The sequence below is a fragment of the Bactrocera tryoni genome, chromosome 3 (genome assembly GCF_016617805.1).
Source record: "Bactrocera tryoni isolate S06 chromosome 3, CSIRO_BtryS06_freeze2, whole genome shotgun sequence".
Taxonomy (NCBI): Eukaryota; Metazoa; Arthropoda; class Insecta; order Diptera; family Tephritidae; genus Bactrocera; species Bactrocera tryoni.
The window spans coordinates 86,620,790-86,636,837 of NC_052501.1; the positions used below are offsets into that span (position 1 = coordinate 86,620,790).

At 38.6% G+C, this 16,048-nt stretch overlaps 3 protein-coding genes across 4 annotated transcripts; all 3 read left to right on the forward strand.

The window, feature by feature from the left end:
- Nucleotides 1–5,627: 5,627 nt before the first annotated feature.
- LOC120772071 lies at nt 5,628–7,262 on the forward strand. The gene is made up of 5 exons (XM_040100462.1): nt 5,628–5,889; nt 5,951–6,302; nt 6,361–6,449; nt 6,512–6,932; nt 6,992–7,262. Exons 1-5 carry the CDS (start codon nt 5,693–5,695, stop codon nt 7,157–7,159), a joined length of 1,227 nt encoding a protein of 408 aa, XP_039956396.1. The 5' UTR covers nt 5,628–5,692; the 3' UTR covers nt 7,160–7,262.
- Nucleotides 7,263–8,589: 1,327 nt separating this feature from the next.
- On the forward strand, nt 8,590–10,290 carry LOC120772354. 2 transcript variants are annotated; one of them, XM_040100918.1, is made up of 5 exons: nt 8,590–8,845; nt 8,913–9,237; nt 9,316–9,398; nt 9,459–9,873; nt 9,968–10,290. In XM_040100918.1, the coding sequence occupies exons 1-5, from the start codon at nt 8,625–8,627 to the stop codon at nt 10,193–10,195; spliced, it is 1,272 nt and encodes a 423-aa protein (XP_039956852.1). In that variant the 5' UTR covers nt 8,590–8,624; the 3' UTR covers nt 10,196–10,290. The 2 variants fall into 2 exon arrangements, with proteins under 2 accessions (XP_039956852.1, XP_039956853.1); XM_040100919.1 differs by having other exon boundaries at nt 8,591–8,845; nt 9,483–9,873; nt 9,968–10,271.
- Nucleotides 10,291–14,309: 4,019 nt separating this feature from the next.
- LOC120772187 lies at nt 14,310–16,048 on the forward strand. Its single transcript, XM_040100652.1, has 5 exons — nt 14,310–14,549; nt 14,621–14,948; nt 15,043–15,119; nt 15,182–15,599; nt 15,673–16,048. Exons 1-5 carry the CDS (start codon nt 14,341–14,343, stop codon nt 15,895–15,897), a joined length of 1,257 nt encoding a protein of 418 aa, XP_039956586.1. The 5' UTR covers nt 14,310–14,340; the 3' UTR covers nt 15,898–16,048.

Genomic DNA, 16,048 nt, shown 5'->3' on the forward strand with positions numbered 1-16,048 from the left:
AATTTTATACACGCTTATCAATATTTGCACCACACGATTGTGAGTAGTACAAATTATTGCGGCTTTATATAGCATAAACACACATACACACACGCGCGGGTCTTATCAAAATGCGTGCAGTTTTAAATATATGCATATGGACAGACACACACATACATGCAGGCACGCAAATATTGCTCTCCCATGTATTTGTATGTGACCATAAACGTCAGCGTATGCGTGAGTGTGTATGTAAGTTTGCACGTTCGCACAAAGTGCGAATAATTATGATTGAAGGCCGCTTCCGCACGGCATACGCAAACATACGTAAATACAGTGCGCGACAAATTATTGTGAGCACTTTGCTATTTTCAACAGCTTGTCACACTGCTCTCCGTTGTGGTACAAAGCAACTTTATGGCTTAAGACCAGAAAATATGAGACTCAAAGTGGTCGGGTAAGTTTCCGTAGATCGTCCAATAGGTGAAAATAAATTTTAATAATTCCGTCTTAAGTATTCACAATGCACTTGGGTTAGGTTAGGTTAATCTGATAGGCCGATAGGCCACGCATAGACCTGTTTGGCTCTTTGCGATACCAGATGGAGTTCACTTGCTAAGTCCAAGAGAAGTAGTCATCTTTTTACGCGAATTTCAACAGACTCTGCAGCCTCACTGTCGGTATTTCCTCCAGTATATAATACTGTGGGGACCCCAGATGCTTAGAGCGTAGTCTTGTCAATGCGGGACAAGTGCACACGAGATGCTCCATTGTTTCCCTGTGCCGTGCTCTGGCATTTCCTGCAGTCTTTCCCGATCTGTCAGCCCCATCTTGCGGGTCGCCAGCAGACCGTGGCCAGTTAGTATTCCCATCAGGCTCCTACAGTCTCTTCTATCGAGTGCCAATAGGAGAGCTGTTTACTTCCGCCAATAGACACAAAACATTTAACAATACTTCCGGTAACAGTGCACAGTGTGTTAACCAGCTTTTCACATGGTTGGCTGTGTGAAGATAAAGGAGGTATCCTAGTCTAAAGGCATGAATTTCGAACGTTTTTGGCAATTTTAAGAAAACCTCGAACTTTATTTTTTTAACATATTTTTATATCTAAACAATCGAATTATGAAAAAAAGATTTCGATTTTTTTTTTATTTATAAACTTGAATAACCAATTGAAGGGTTACCTTGGTTTTTACGGGTTTCAAAAATCGATTTTTTTTAATTTTCTTTTTAAATTCTGCTACACCTCTAGCCTAAACTTTAAGTTGATCCGAGTAATAGTTTCGCAGATACAGCCTTAAGGACAGCTATGTTGAGTGCGCTGTCTTTAAACGAGTTTTTTCTCGAATCTGTGTTTTTGTTCGGTTGGCAAGATTTCTCGAGAATTACTCAACCGATCTTCATACAATTTTATACAGCTCTTTGAGATACAATTTTTAAAGACTTGGACGAAGGAATTTTTTTTGATTTGAAAAAAAAATGTCGCGAAATTTTACCTGAAATTTTAATTTTTTTTTTAATGTCTGCCAAAAGTCCAATTTTCAGTTTTTTTCCTTCGTCCAGTCGAAGTTAAGGTTTTAAATAAAACACGTATTTTTTGACTTTAGATGATGCCGTAAGCAGTTATCTTGCTAATAAAAAAGATTTAAATTTCTTTTAAAACTTACTTCTGTCAGCAGCTATCAAGCAGACAATACCTTTGGTTCCACACTTTTCGAAACATTTCAATGGGAAATCCTTGTAAATGCAAACAAATTGACTTCCGCTTTTAATTGTCAGAAGAGTAAGCGTGTGGCAGTCACTCGATTTGCGTGCTGCCACTTCCCCAACTGCAGCATTTCCGCTGCGAAGCAGGAGAGAGGCAACTGATTGAATTACTTGCACGCATACACACACACAAGCATCGCCGTCGTGATAGCGGAACAAACACACTCCTTTTCCGCTTTGCACATTAAGCGTGCAAGCATTCATATGCTGACACACCGATCCTCAAGTGCGCTACACCTGAGCCACCAAGTTCACACGTTCATCTCGATGCTGTGGTTTAATAAAGAAAATGTGCGGAGGAAAGTATTTGGAAAAAATCAAAAGTGAATAAAATGTATTAAAATTCATTTCCTTTAACTGCGTTTATCCTTTGTCGTATCCTTTCGCATGCATTAATAATCGTTAATTCACACGCACACCTCTTCAGGAGGCACATGTGTGCCGGCGATATCTATGCGCGGCCTGTGTGAGTGTGTAGGTGTGCGGCTTTTGTGTGCGTAGGCGTGGATTCTCATTTCACTTGTTCATTTTCGCTGCGGCGGAAAAATTCCCACACATACTCGAAGGTGTTGACATGCTGCTGAGAATTCGTTGCCGCTTTGTTGTTCTTGTTGCTTCTTTTTTATTGTGCACTTTTTCTGATTTTACACTGCTTTGTTGTTGTTGAAGACAGCGTAAATATCGGCACACAACTATACCTATCCATACATATACACAGAAATAATAGATATGTAGTATGTATGTATATTAAGGTGGTTCATTATTTTTGGTAACGATGCAAAACACATACATATATGTATAGCTCATTAATCTGTGGTTTTGCTGATGTGTTATACATAATCCGAGGCTGTTGGACGTTCAGTATTCGAGCCCGCCGGCGGAAGCAGAGGAAGGGGAAGATATCCACTCCATTGGAAAGACCAGGTGGAGACGAAGAAGAAGAAGTTATAGTAAAAAGGAAGAGTCTAGCTTTGATAAAATCAAATAGTATAAAATTGATTATCTTTTGTACGTAATATTGGTTAGTCGAAAAATTTTTTTCACTTCAATGTACTAAATATGTACCATTTTGTCGAAAACTTTTCTGATTTCTCGGCGAAAAACTACGACAAATAATTTTCACAGGCTTCTCTTGAAGCCAACTTAACTCCACTAAGGGAGTTCTACATTAACCGAAACAAATGGTAGTCCGATGATGCAAAGTCAGGGCTATACGGTGGATGCATCAAAACTTCCCACTCAAGCTTTCCTAGTTTTTGCCGAGTCATCAAAGATGTGTGTGGTCTAGCGTTGTCCCGATGGACGACGAAGCTCTTTCTGTTGATCAGTTCTTGCCGTTTTTTTGATTACTTGTTTCAATCTCATCAGTTGTGGACAGTATAATGTAGAATCAATCCTTCGACCAGGCTGAAGCAGCACATTGTGGATGATTCCTTTCCAATCCCACCAAACACTCAGCATAACCTTTCGAGGCGTCAATCCTAGCCTTGCGATCATTTGTTGAGCTTAACCACGTTTGGACCATGATCTTGTTCGCCCATTATTGTCGTATTTGATCCACTTTTCGTCTCCTGATACCATTCGCTTCAGAAATGGTTCGATTTCATTTCGTTTCAGCAAAGGATCGCAGTTGTTAATTCGGTCCATTAAATTCATGTAGTACTCAAACAACGAGCTTCTTTTTGTAGCCAGCCTTTTTTAACTCATTCAAATCCGTTTGATGATGAATGTTAAGTTCCTGAACGATGTGATGGTCCTGGTTAATCTTTTCATTAATTTCAACGACTTTTTCAACGATAGGTCGACCAGAGCGAGGTGCATCTTTTACATCGAAACTACTAGAACGGAAGCGAGCGAACCATTGTTGTGCTACACAAACTGATACAGCATCGTCTCCGTAAACTCCACAAAATTTCATTGGTGGCATGCGTGGCGTTCTTCTCTTTTTTATACAAAAATTTTAAAATACAGAAAATCTCTTCATTATTTTCACTCATTTTTGAACAGCTGTAACTTTGTTTCAGCTTTCCCAAATTAAATTTTTTAAAGGGTAAAATGATGCTTAAAATCTCACCTTTTCAACACAATATGGTATGACACAATGAGTTTCGTAACACTGGAGATATTCGACTGCAACGACATCTATTGACAAAATACGAAAAGACTTTTTCGACTACTCAATGTTTAATACATATTATTGTACCATCAATATTTTTGAGAAAAATTTGAACTACCTTAATGTTGGCAAATGCCCATCGCGTTATAGATTTGTAAGTCATTGTGCACTTGTTATGCGGTAGCTCAGGAATCCACTGCCGCACTCTGCACAGGTTCATTCTCATTGCTTCTCTGCTCGAGCTGCTCATCCTGCAACTGCGATTACTATTTTGGGCCTTCCTTGATTCTTTTCATAAAGACATACATACATATGTACATGCCTTTAACAGGTACATATGTATGTGCGTTCATACTTACATTCATATACTCGTATGCAGCAGTTGTTATTGTTGTTCTTGCTTACGAATACTCATATAAAGTGCATGGGAATATTGAGGAGATTTTTCTGTTCTCATGAAATTCACACGCTTGATTGTTTCATAATTGGCCCAATATTTTGAAATGGACATTTTTTGTTTGGCGTCAATTTAAATAAATCTTGTGGCGATAAACTTATAGATGGTCCTGTGTATTTACACTATTGAAGAAAAAAAGAACGACGCAGGAAGCGAACAACATCCCAAAAGTTTGATGGGCATTTGATTCCTACAGAAAAAACAAGCCTTTTCTTCTTCAAAAGACCTCAAGAATATCTTGCAGGCATCGATGACCAGTCAGACAAAGCGGAATAGCTTGAAAGGGATTTGAGGGCCCGTTCAGCTTGGAAAGTTTCACTTCTAAGCAAACCATAAAAACGTAAAAAGACTGTCTTGAGTCAAGTAACATATTATGGTCTGAAGAAGCTAAAATTAATTTGTTCGGATCTGATGTAAAAATATTTTCAAGACGCCCAAAAAATAGTGCCTTCGATCTTAAACACACCAAAAAATCTTCAGACATGGCGTGGACAATATCATGCTATGGGGATGCTTTTCCGCCGCAGGAGTTGGTCCGATATTTTGGTTAAAAGAAAAAAGTATACTCCGGACTACGTTAATATACTGGAAAAGTTGATGCTTTCATATGCCGAGGAAGAAATTACCTTAAAATGGGAGTTTTTGCAAGCTAATGACACCACATATTTCTCAAAACTTGTAATAAAACGGTTCTCCTGAACTAAACCCTATACAATACCTTAGAGGGATATTAAAAAAAGAATTGGAGTTTTTAAAAGAAGAACTTTGAGAAAAAGTAATATCCGAGTAGGTGCAACTTGTACGCTCCTCTGACTAATGAATGTGTTCCGAAGTCGGTACGCGAAATTGACACGACATTCCCAAAACGCTTTTTTTGGTGAACGGTAAATGGAGAGCCAAAAAAGCTGATCGATTATCGAGAGAACCTTTTACAAGGCTAGTGAACGGGAATGAGATACCTCCCATCCCATATTTTTACGGATCTACTGCGCTGAGCTAAAGTACCGTTAATCTCTGGCATTGCCTTGCCATAATTTTGGGAAGCGCACGCAACAAAAAACTTGCGTTAATAGCTCTGTATGTAATAAATGCGACATCTTCTCAATATCTGCCGCGCAGATGTTTTCTTAGCGAACGACGGCGATACTAAGCGCTGCCGCAGCCAACAAAACATCTTTCTAGTTGCACCACCCCCCCAAATGAGGTCCACCGTTAGCCAAAGCAACTGTCAATCAATGCTTTCACGAAAACTGAGTGTCAATAAAAAGCCAAGTGGAGCGCTTGCAGCACATAGTTGCATACGTGACAACTTAAGCGCCGCAAGCAGCAACACAACGTTCATCAACGGCTTAAAACGACAATTAGACTAAGTGATGTTCCTTGCTTTAACACTGTTGCTCCTGAGCAGCGTCGCGCATGCGCACGCCGAGTGTGTGCTGCACTTCCACGACAACTTGCCGGTGGTAATGAAAACGGACGGTGTCCATCGTGTCATGTACGCGCAGGAAGAGGGCTCCATCAAGCTTAATGAAACGGACGAAGTGGAGGTGCACTGCTTAACCGGGATTTTGTGAGTGATTGCACAATTGTATTGATTCGCTTGGATATATACTTTTGTTTTTGCTTTTTAGTATTCAAACGAAATTGAATGGGAGCCCGCAGAATAGCAATATCGATGGCAGTAAACAATTTAAGTGCCACAAAGGCTATCGACTGTATTATAGAAATGCGAATTCCAGCATTTACAAGGATACGAACGTGAATTCCATGTATGTGCACTGCCAGGATGCGTGGACGCTAACGCTATACGAGAGTGGCACGAAATTGCCGAAATGCATGCAGTACATGAACTATGCCATGGGTCTTGCTGTGCCGAATGTGAAGGATATCATATCGGCGGGCATGTGCTATGATCTCGACACACTCGCGCTCAAATACGTTAACTACGTGGCCTACCGGCCTAAGTATGGTGAAACCATCAATGTGAGTCAAATTGCTTAAAATTGCTCGCAACCCCTTAACACTTGCTTTGCGATTACAGTTAAACAGTTCGGCGTTAAGCCAAAATCAATTGACTGTAGATTTCAAAACGAAACTCGGCAATCTCAATACATATTTTTCTTTTATGAGGTATGTCTGCAAGCGTATATGGTCCAGCCAAAAACCTCTCATGGCTATTATTTTTTCTGCAGTCAGACCGAGTTTAATCAGCAATTGGACAATGTCAAGCGAACAGTGCCGATATTGGAGACATACAACTTTGACTATGTTAGCCTGCTGCAGGATATGCCGCTTCAGGCCGAGTTCGCCGAATTTGCTCACATCTTCAATACAATGTGGTGGCGCAACTTACGCATTGGCAATTGGCGTTTCTATTTGGACGAGCTGATCGCACGTTCTAAGCTCATCCCATACAGGGTGTATGTTGGCACTTCAGGTGAGTTGAGAATACCGGACACTGGCAGCAACAACATAACCGCCGACGGAGATCATTTATCGATTGAGGTCGGCAGTTTAGTGGTACAGCCGCCGGTATATATTTGGTCATATTTGAAGTCTCTGAAAGACGACGTGAACGAAGAATTTGTTGTCATCGGCTACAATTCGCCTTATGTGAGCATATCCACCGCACCATATAACTAAATTTTCTAAATATATTCAACATTTTTCAGTTTTACTTGAGGAGCTCAGCAATATTCTGCCACGATATATGCGACAAGATTGACTGGCTGCAGAAAAGCAAATTTGGCCACACCCGTCTGATGCCGACCTTCGGAGTTGCATTCTGCTGTCGCCCAGAAGAGGTGGCGCAGTCTTTCAAGCAATTTCCATTAGATTAGTGCGGCAAAATAATTTAAAAGCACTGTAGAAAATTGCTAACCGTGCGATGAACTATAGAAAATAACGGTTATCAGTTTCGAATAAAGAACTAAAATCATGTCTAACCGGAAACTTGTAATTTCTCTGAAATATTGCTGCCCTTAAAAGATTAGCAAGCAGTAATGCGATAAAATACTTTGTTGAAAAGTAAGGAAGCGCTAACCTCGGGTATATCCGAACATTTCATGCTCTTGCAACTTGCAAGGAAAAAAACCGAGGTAATAAAAATAAGGCTTGTTAGTTATATGGGGTCTAAGGCAGATTTTTCATTATAAGCACCGTATATGTACCGTTATTAGGAAAATTCAGGGTTTGTCCGGAAAGTAATGGGACTGATTTTCTTCCGCCGCGACTGTACTTTGGATTCGGTAGAAGGCGTTCCTGGCTGGTCGGTTGTCTCCGAGCACATGGAGGGTCAGGACAAACATTTTCGCGCGACGTGTTTCTGTGAGTGATGCAAGCCGTTCGTTAGAGCAGAGGTACGCGATTAAATTCTGTGTGAAACTCGGTAAATCTGCGACAGAGACGTTTGATACGATCAAGCAGGCTTACCCAGCTGTTGCTTTAGCAAGGAGTGGCGTGTGTCGGTGGTCCAAAAATGAGGTCCGGGAAGAGGTCCCTGATGACAAACATCGACACTGTGACTCGTGTGCGCAAAGTTTTGAGCTCAGACCGTCGACTAATTTTTTTGTTTTTTGCCTGAAAAGGCCGATGAAAGGCAAGCATTTTATGACGACAGAGGAAATCCAAGCAGCTTGCACCTCGGCTCTCAAGGCTATTCCGGAGAATGTCTTTCGTGAAACTTGCACCGTGTAGCAACATGTTGCAAGAGTATAAAAATGTTTGAGGCATTTTGTGATTAATAATTGCTTTACAACAACTTGATTGCAGCCCTTGCTTCATTAAATCATGTATATGAAGTTATATAACTCAGATAACAAATTAATATGAATCAACTATAAAGAATGGCATTTTTTAATCGCAGAATTACAAATAAAGGGTGTTACCGCAATACCTTGCGTTTTTATGAAGAAGTAAAGAGATCTCACCGAATTTGAACTCCAGTTATTAAAATGTTTACTTTCTCGAAACTTAACGCTCAGTGGGTCTCCGGTTGACACATGTATTACTATAATGATATTGGATCGAACATATAAACAATTTTATGATAACATTATTTAACCATCACCACCAAAACATTCGCCGCAAAGGCAACATGCCAGGCCAGTACAGTCATTGGAAGCAAACAGTCTTGAATAAAACCCGTACAGCATTGCTCTTATCTGTCATCGTAATTTTATGCCGTTCAAAATATTCACCCAGTATTAAATTGTATATTTGTATTGTTGCTTTTTGTGTATAAAAGGAGCTTCAACAATAACTGCCTTTACAGTTCTATTCAAAATTTGTGACGACGAAGTGAAAATGTTGAATCTGCACTGTTTTGTATTTCTTGTGGCAGTTGCCTCGATTTTCAACTATGTGTCAACTTGTACACTTTCGGTTCAAAGAATCTCGCCATTATTCACGCAAACATTTGGATCCAGGACCATAGCATTCAAAGCGCGTGAAAATACTGTGTATTTTGAAGATTCAGTTAAAGCATATTGTAGTGATGGAGAATTGAAAATTGAAAGCCAAAGAAAGTAAGGGAAAGAGACATTTCCAATGCCTCAGTTTTAGCACTTGTTTAATAAAATAATGCCTTTCTAGCGATTACAACCACTGGGATAATAGTTTACAATCTGAAATATATCAAAATACAGTTGAGTTCGATTGCTTTAACAAAAAGATTAAAATTAATAATGTTTTTCATACGAACGTAAGAGTATCATGCTTAAACGAAATAAAACTCAAACTTTATGAGAGCACCACAGTTCTACCAAAATGTGATGGGTTCAATAATTACGCAATCGGTTTTAACCATGTTGATGTGGGCGAGGTGATCAAGGCTGGCATCTGTTACGATCTGGACGCACTATCGCTGAAATTCGCCATGTATGTCGTCTCTCCGAAGAATGTCTTAATATCCAAAAAGGTATGCACATTCCCTTCTACTCGTAAAGCAGCACACAAATCCTTTAACAGACACGTGTACATTTTTTGCATAAAATAGAACCATAACTCCGGAGTGTTGTCTGTAAGCCTCGATTTCGACTTGAAAACCAACGATTTAAACAATTTCTTTGATCTTATAAAGTGAGTTTTCTTTCTTTTTATATTATATAGGAGATACAAATACATACTATGTATAATCAGCATATCATTTTTTACTATTTGTAGAAAGGACTCATTGGATAGCGCTTTGGCAAACCAATTTCAAGTCGACAACTTAATACAGGACAAATCGCTAATGATAGAACTCCAACATTGGGACACATTTAATACCATATGGTGGCGTCAATTACGCGAGGAGAATTGGCGCTACTTCCTCGAAGCGCTTGGCCAACGAACGAAATCTGCCCAAAGATCGTATGTAGTTAGTGTGGGCACTTATGGCAACATCACCATGCCATCGGCTACGATTAATTGCACTTCATCAAAAACGAATTTACTAACCGTCAAAACTAGTGACACAGAGGTTTTGGTACCGGCATATATGTGGGCCTACGTGAAATCCCTAGCCGTCGATGATGTGGAAGAGTTTGTTGTTATCGGACATAATTCACCTTATGTAAGTGATATGCCCCAATCGCAAAAAAATACATACTATACATATACATACATACACAAATGCCTTGTACAATTTTACATGTGTTTGTATATAGGCTGAAGACCCCGAGCATAATCCATTCTGCGCTGTTGATATGTGCGACGAAATTGAGTGGTTGAACGAAAGCAAATTCGGCTACTTGCGACGCCTACCAACGCTTGGTTACACTTTCTGCTGCCCCCCAGACGAGGTCGCCAATATTATCGATTATATTCCCTTACATGTTACGGCTGAAGGTGAAACTACAGTGAAGAATACAGAAGGATATTATGATGTTATTTGAGCGAACACAAATAATTAAAACTAATAACTAAAAAATATACTCATTTTACTAAAATAAATAGAATTTCATTCCAATACTCGTTACGTTTGTATACAGAAGTATGAAAGTATTTTTTATTGCAACTGTAAACCTTCGGCTGAGTTTAGAAAAGTAATTTGACTTCACTTTTTCACGTTTGCCTATGTCCCGCCAGTGAAATTCATAAAATGTAAACCACTTTCCAACTAGTTTGACTCTTTGACCCGACTAGATAGTTTTCTAGAAATATTACAGCATAGCAAGATTGCAAAAGTTAACATTGTAAAGATTGCTTCGTTTGGAATGAGTGCCTTTAGAAGCGAGTTTGCTCACAAAGCTGGTTAATGCTATGGCTCAGAATACATACTTTCTAAGCATATTTTTAAGGAGTTACATGAGTTTCCTCGGGTAAAAAAAGACTTTTTTCAACAAGTTTTTCTCATATAAAAAATTAAATATTTTATTAGAATTTTTTATTGTAACAAACATACACTATTAACAAAGAAATGCTGAAATTTTTGGAAAAAAGAAGACCCCTCGAAAAAAAAATTCACTCACGTTGGCATCTAAAGTCAAAAAATACGTGTTTTATTTAAAACCTTAACTTAGAACTTGGACGAAAGAAAAAAACTGAAAATTGGATTTTGCCAGACATTTTTACAAAAAAATTAAAATTTCAGTGAAAATTTCGCGACATTTTTTTGCAAATTGTTGTATTTGAAAAAAACAATCCTTCATCCAAGCCTTTAAGAATTGTATCTCAAAGACCTGTGTAAAATTTCATGAAGATCGGTTGAGTAGTTCTCGAGAAATCTTGCCAACCGACTTCAAAAACACAGTTTCGAGAAAAAACGCTTTAAAGACGGCGCACTCAGCCTAGCTAGCCTCGAGCGCACAAGTTCTCAAGGCTGTATCTCCAAAACTATTACTCGGATCAACTTGAAAATTTATGACAATATTTAATAATTATATGGTGTTGTAGAATCTATTAAGACAATAACACATCGTTTTTTTTGTAAACTCGTAAACCATGTAACCCCTTAACCCTTTCAGACCTTCAATACACAATTGTGCGGGTAAGACTAAAAATATGTTAAAAATTTTTTTCGCTTTACTACGTGTTAAGACCCGAAAGCAGTGATTGTGCCATTTATTTCTAACGGTCCTTTTTAACAGTTGCTTTGATTGTTTGTATATTTTTGTCACAATTTGCAAAGTTTTGAAGTGTTCAGCCGTTTCGTCAAGAATGGAAAAAGGTAAATTGAAATACATTTTGTGCAGTGTTTAAAATTCGTGATGTTTTGCAAAAATGTGTATTGAAAAATATTAAATAAATTATATATTGTCTTATTGTCAAAAATTATAATTAAATTAAGTGTTTTGGACAAGTTTAAAAAAGGACCACACAATTGTGTGCTTCAGGCTCTGACCACGCATTTTCATTTACCCGCACAATTGTGTCATTCCAGGTCATTTCAATTTGAATCTTGATGAGAACGTGCTTCAAGTTCTCCAAATATTGGAAAATTCCAATGATGACTTTAGTTCTGATGACTCAAATGATGATGCGCTCTGGGAACAACCAAATAGGCAAATGGGCGGTTCATCCGAGTCAGATTTTAATGAAACTTCTTCGGAAGATGAAATTTTACTTCCAGCTAATCAAGACCCACTGTAAGTCATGTAAATACAAGCGTATCTGCTCGGGATGAAGTCTGGAAGAGCGTCGGTTTTGTTGACTCGACGCCCCCCAACAAACAAGTCATCAAGGAAATATTTTAGTTGGTACACCCATGGAGTATTTTCAGAAATATTTTCCTGAAGATCATTTTCAAAACGCCGCGTTTTTCACGAATAAGTATCACTTATCTCAGCATGGATGTGTCCTCAATGCTACTGCTGCCGATATTAAAAATCATTATGGAATCCATATCATAATGGGTGCCTAGCTTACCCCAGAGTCCGGATGTATTGGTCGGAAGGCTTCGGATTACCACAAATAAAAAACGCGATGACCAGAGATAAATTCTTTACATTAAGGAACAGCCTTCAATTTGGTGATACTCTACAGCCTCCGACAAACAAACTGTTTAGGAATCAGCCGGTTATAGACTGCGTTAGATCTCGATGCCAAGCATTAGCACCAGAAATTGCGGAATACTTGATTGATGAGCAAATGATCCCATTTACAGGAAGGGCGTCCATGCGGCAATACATTAAAAATAAACCGAGACCTGTTGGTCTTAAGAACCTTGTTGTTGCGACTTTCAGCGGGCTCGTCGTCGATTTCGAAATATTCCAAGGAGCAGGAACTTTTTCTGACACTGGCTTGGGAGTTGGACCGTCTATTGTCATCAGATTGACAAAACATTTGCCGAAAGGGAGTTTTCTCTATTTTGATCGGTACTTTACCACGATTCCGCTTTTAGAAAACCTCCTGGAACTCGGCTACAAGGCTACTGGGAGCATAGCTTTAAACCGATTGCCTGTGCAGAGGATGAATTTCCGTTAGACCGAAATGTGAATAGAGGAGACATAAGCCAGTTTGTGAAAGGTAATGTAGTTGCAGTTAAATGGCGCGATAGCAAGTGCGTTACGCTAGTATCCACAGAATGTGGAAAAGACCCAGTTGGTGGTGCAAAAAGGAACGCAAGCACATTAATGTACCATGTCCTCAAATCGTGAAGCGTTACAACGCTAAAATGGGCGGAGTCGACGCAGCTGATCAGTCAATGGAATACTACAAAATTTTTATAAAAACGAAGAAATGGACTGTAAAAACAACTTTTCATTTGATTGACATGGCAGTATGCAATGCGTGGAGAGAGTACAGAGCCGAGGCGGGCATGCGAAAAAAGAATATTAAAGACCTATTTAAGTTTAAATCTGAGCTCGGCGAAGTATTGGCCAAATTCACTGAAAGGCCAATTAATTCACCTGTTCCGTATTGCACAGCAGAGCCAGCTGCAAAAAGAAACAGACCACTGTATCCTCCCGTTGATGTACGTACTGATCGGTATGATCACTGGCCAGAGGCAATGGATATGACAACACCGCGGATGTGCCGCGTGAAGGAATGTACAAGCAGAACTAGAATAAAATGCTCCAAATGCGTTGTATTTCTCTGCCTAACCAAAAATAAAAACTGTTTTCAGGAGTACCACTCAAAAAAATGATCGCTTTCAATCAATGTAAATGAATATTATTTTTAAATACATTCCATCAATATAAAATCATTTTTTTCTTGAAATAAGATTTTTAAATCGCACTGCTTTTTCTTTCAATAATATGGCCTTAAGACCGGTAATACACAATTGTGCGAGTCCCTTTTCTAGGAATCTTTCTTCGGATAATTTTTTTCTTATTTTTATTACATTCACGATGGTCATATTAGCAACTGTGCGAAGCGGCGTTAAAATCTGTAAACTTTAATTTCTCAGGCCTGAAAGGGTTAAGCAGAGAATGAGCTTGTTAGAACACGTGTTCTTATTAGAACTATGCCATCTTGACAATTAGTTATACATATGTAACTAGGCAAATATGATGATGAAATAAAAAGAAGGAAGAAGAAGCATTTATGATCATAATTCTCACCGAAATTACTCACTAACTTGTGTGTTTGTGTGTTTTGTATTCGAGAATTGGCAAATATATCTCTTAATGTACTTCCACACTATATGATATCGATGAATTCTTTGAGAACATGGGATGGTATATTGACGATCACATATTTTACTCCCTATAAAGAAAATGTGTCGGCTCCACACCCAAAAAGTTGTAGGGGCGCTGCAGATTGGACGCTGAAAGTCGAGACGAACATAAATACGGCTGTAAGCGTCCACTCCGCAGACACCCGAATGCACTCAGTAAAAGCAATCGGTGACAGTGCCTTCAATGATAATCCAATGAAATCGCAATGCCGCATTAATGTGCAAATAGAAAAATGATGTCTCAGCAATATCGGTTTCATATATAGCTAATTATATTTCTGTACACATACATACATACAAACAAAATATATAAAAGCAACAATGTTAATATTTTTAAACAATAAGTGGCGCTTGATATAAAATGCACAGACCCAGGCTATGCCTTTGTCAGTTGCATTAGATCGGCGGATTGTAACGATGTTTGAAGTAAATCTGAAACTATTTTTGCTGATTCTGACAGCTTTTAGTTTAGCAAAAGCTTGTCGACTATTTGTGCAGCATCCGCGACCTTTGTTGTCGAAAAATTTCGGTTCCAAAAATTTAACATTTCGAGCAAAGCCAAGCGGGCTTGAACTTAGTGAGAATGAAAGTATAGAGGTTTATTGTGCGAGCGGCATAATCTTTAAGTAAGCGGATTTTTCAAATTTTTTTTTGTAATTATTTATGTATGTCAGCATAAATGTTTATATGGATACAGTGGCTACAGCGTGGAACGTCACTCGCTTCATAAGAAGGCATTACTATCTTGTGGGAAGGATGACTACATCTATGTGAAAGGGCATTTTGAAAATATCTATGATCGCGATTTTACTATTCGATGCTCGTCGTCGATTAGTTTAAATCTTTATGAGAGTCAAAGGACATTGGCGAACTGTGATGAGTTCATGAGTTATGCAATTGGCGAAAATATACCGTTAGTTGGTAGAGTTATTAAATCAGCAATATGTTATGATCTTGAGAGCTTTGCGCTGAAGTATGCCAACTATATAGCTTACCAAAGAAACGATATTTGGATTTCAAACGAGGTGAGTGCTTTTGGCTATTACATGCCATTAATAAATATGGTTCAATGCATATGGATTATATGTATATCCTTGATTTTTAATATCTATCACAAAGCCAAACCTTTCGAATGAACTCGGTGTCGATCTTGCGCAAGCAGTTGGTAATCTGGAAAACTATTTCGATTTTATGAGGTAAACAAATATACTCACTTTACATTTTCAAAATTATACTTTTATTTTTTATTGACGCACAGCCAGTCAAATTTCAATATATCAAGAGACTTTATGCGCAGAGATTCAAATCCATTTTTTAAGGCATTCGAATATGACTACGACAGCATTCTGCAAGATGATAATTTTCGCAATGAATTCGATGATTTTGCTTACATCTTCAATACGATGTGGTGGCGACAGCTGCGTGAAAATAATTGGCGCTTTTTCTTAAATGCACTCAAAAAACGTACAATTTCTGAGAAATATACAGTTTTTGTAGGACGTTATGGTAATGCAACAATGCCAGCGAAGGAGACCCCAGATGGCAAGCCGGAAGAGGTGACTGTACAATCAACTGACTTGGCCGTGTCGGCTCCCAAATATATATGGGCATATGTGAAACCACTCATACCGAATACTGCAGAGGAATTTGTTGTAATAGCAACCAATTCTCCCTATGTAAACCAACTATATCACACCAAATAAATATTCATGACGCACTTAAGAGTTTTTTGCTCTATTTCGCTTACAGATAGAGGCGCCAGACCACACAGAGTTCTGTGAAAAGGATATTTGTGACGACATTGCCTGGTTGAAAGAGAGCAGATTTGGACACCTACGCCGTGTTCCAACACTCGGTTATACATTCTGTTGTCGTGTGGAAGAAGTAGCGAAGATCATCGAGCATTTTCCGGTATCAACCAAAATCTTGGAAACAACAACTGCCGCTGTTCCCTTGCACTCATTATCACCTTGAACAACCGCAGCTGTTATCAATTTAATAATAACAGCATTTGTAGTCTCTGAAATTTTGCATTGAAATAACTTTTTGTAGCTGTTGCATTTCAATAAATTTACTATTCAATATATGTACATATGTCTAGTGGACTTTTTATGTTCGAAATCAA

Bases quoted from the DNA above. Each gene is read 5' to 3' on its own strand.
- LOC120772071 (XM_040100462.1), top strand. From the start codon at position 5,693: ATGTTCCTTGCTTTAACACTGTTGCTCCTGAGCAGCGTCGCGCATGCG. The intron at 6,303-6,360 runs GTGAGTCAAATT...TTGCGATTACAG, and splicing joins AGTATGGTGAAACCATCAAT to TTAAACAGTTCGGCGTTAAG. The intron at 6,450-6,511 runs GTATGTCTGCAA...TTTTTTCTGCAG, and splicing joins ACATATTTTTCTTTTATGAG to TCAGACCGAGTTTAATCAGC.
- LOC120772354 (XM_040100918.1), top strand. From the start codon at position 8,625: ATGTTGAATCTGCACTGTTTTGTATTTCTTGTGGCAGTTGCCTCGATT. The intron at 8,846-8,912 runs GTAAGGGAAAGA...ATGCCTTTCTAG, and splicing joins AAAATTGAAAGCCAAAGAAA to CGATTACAACCACTGGGATA. The intron at 9,399-9,458 runs GTGAGTTTTCTT...ATGTATAATCAG, and splicing joins AATTTCTTTGATCTTATAAA to CATATCATTTTTTACTATTT.
- LOC120772187 (XM_040100652.1), top strand. From the start codon at position 14,341: ATGTTTGAAGTAAATCTGAAACTATTTTTGCTGATTCTGACAGCTTTT. The intron at 15,120-15,181 runs GTAAACAAATAT...ATTGACGCACAG, and splicing joins AACTATTTCGATTTTATGAG to CCAGTCAAATTTCAATATAT. The intron at 15,600-15,672 runs GTAAACCAACTA...TTTCGCTTACAG, and splicing joins TAGCAACCAATTCTCCCTAT to ATAGAGGCGCCAGACCACAC.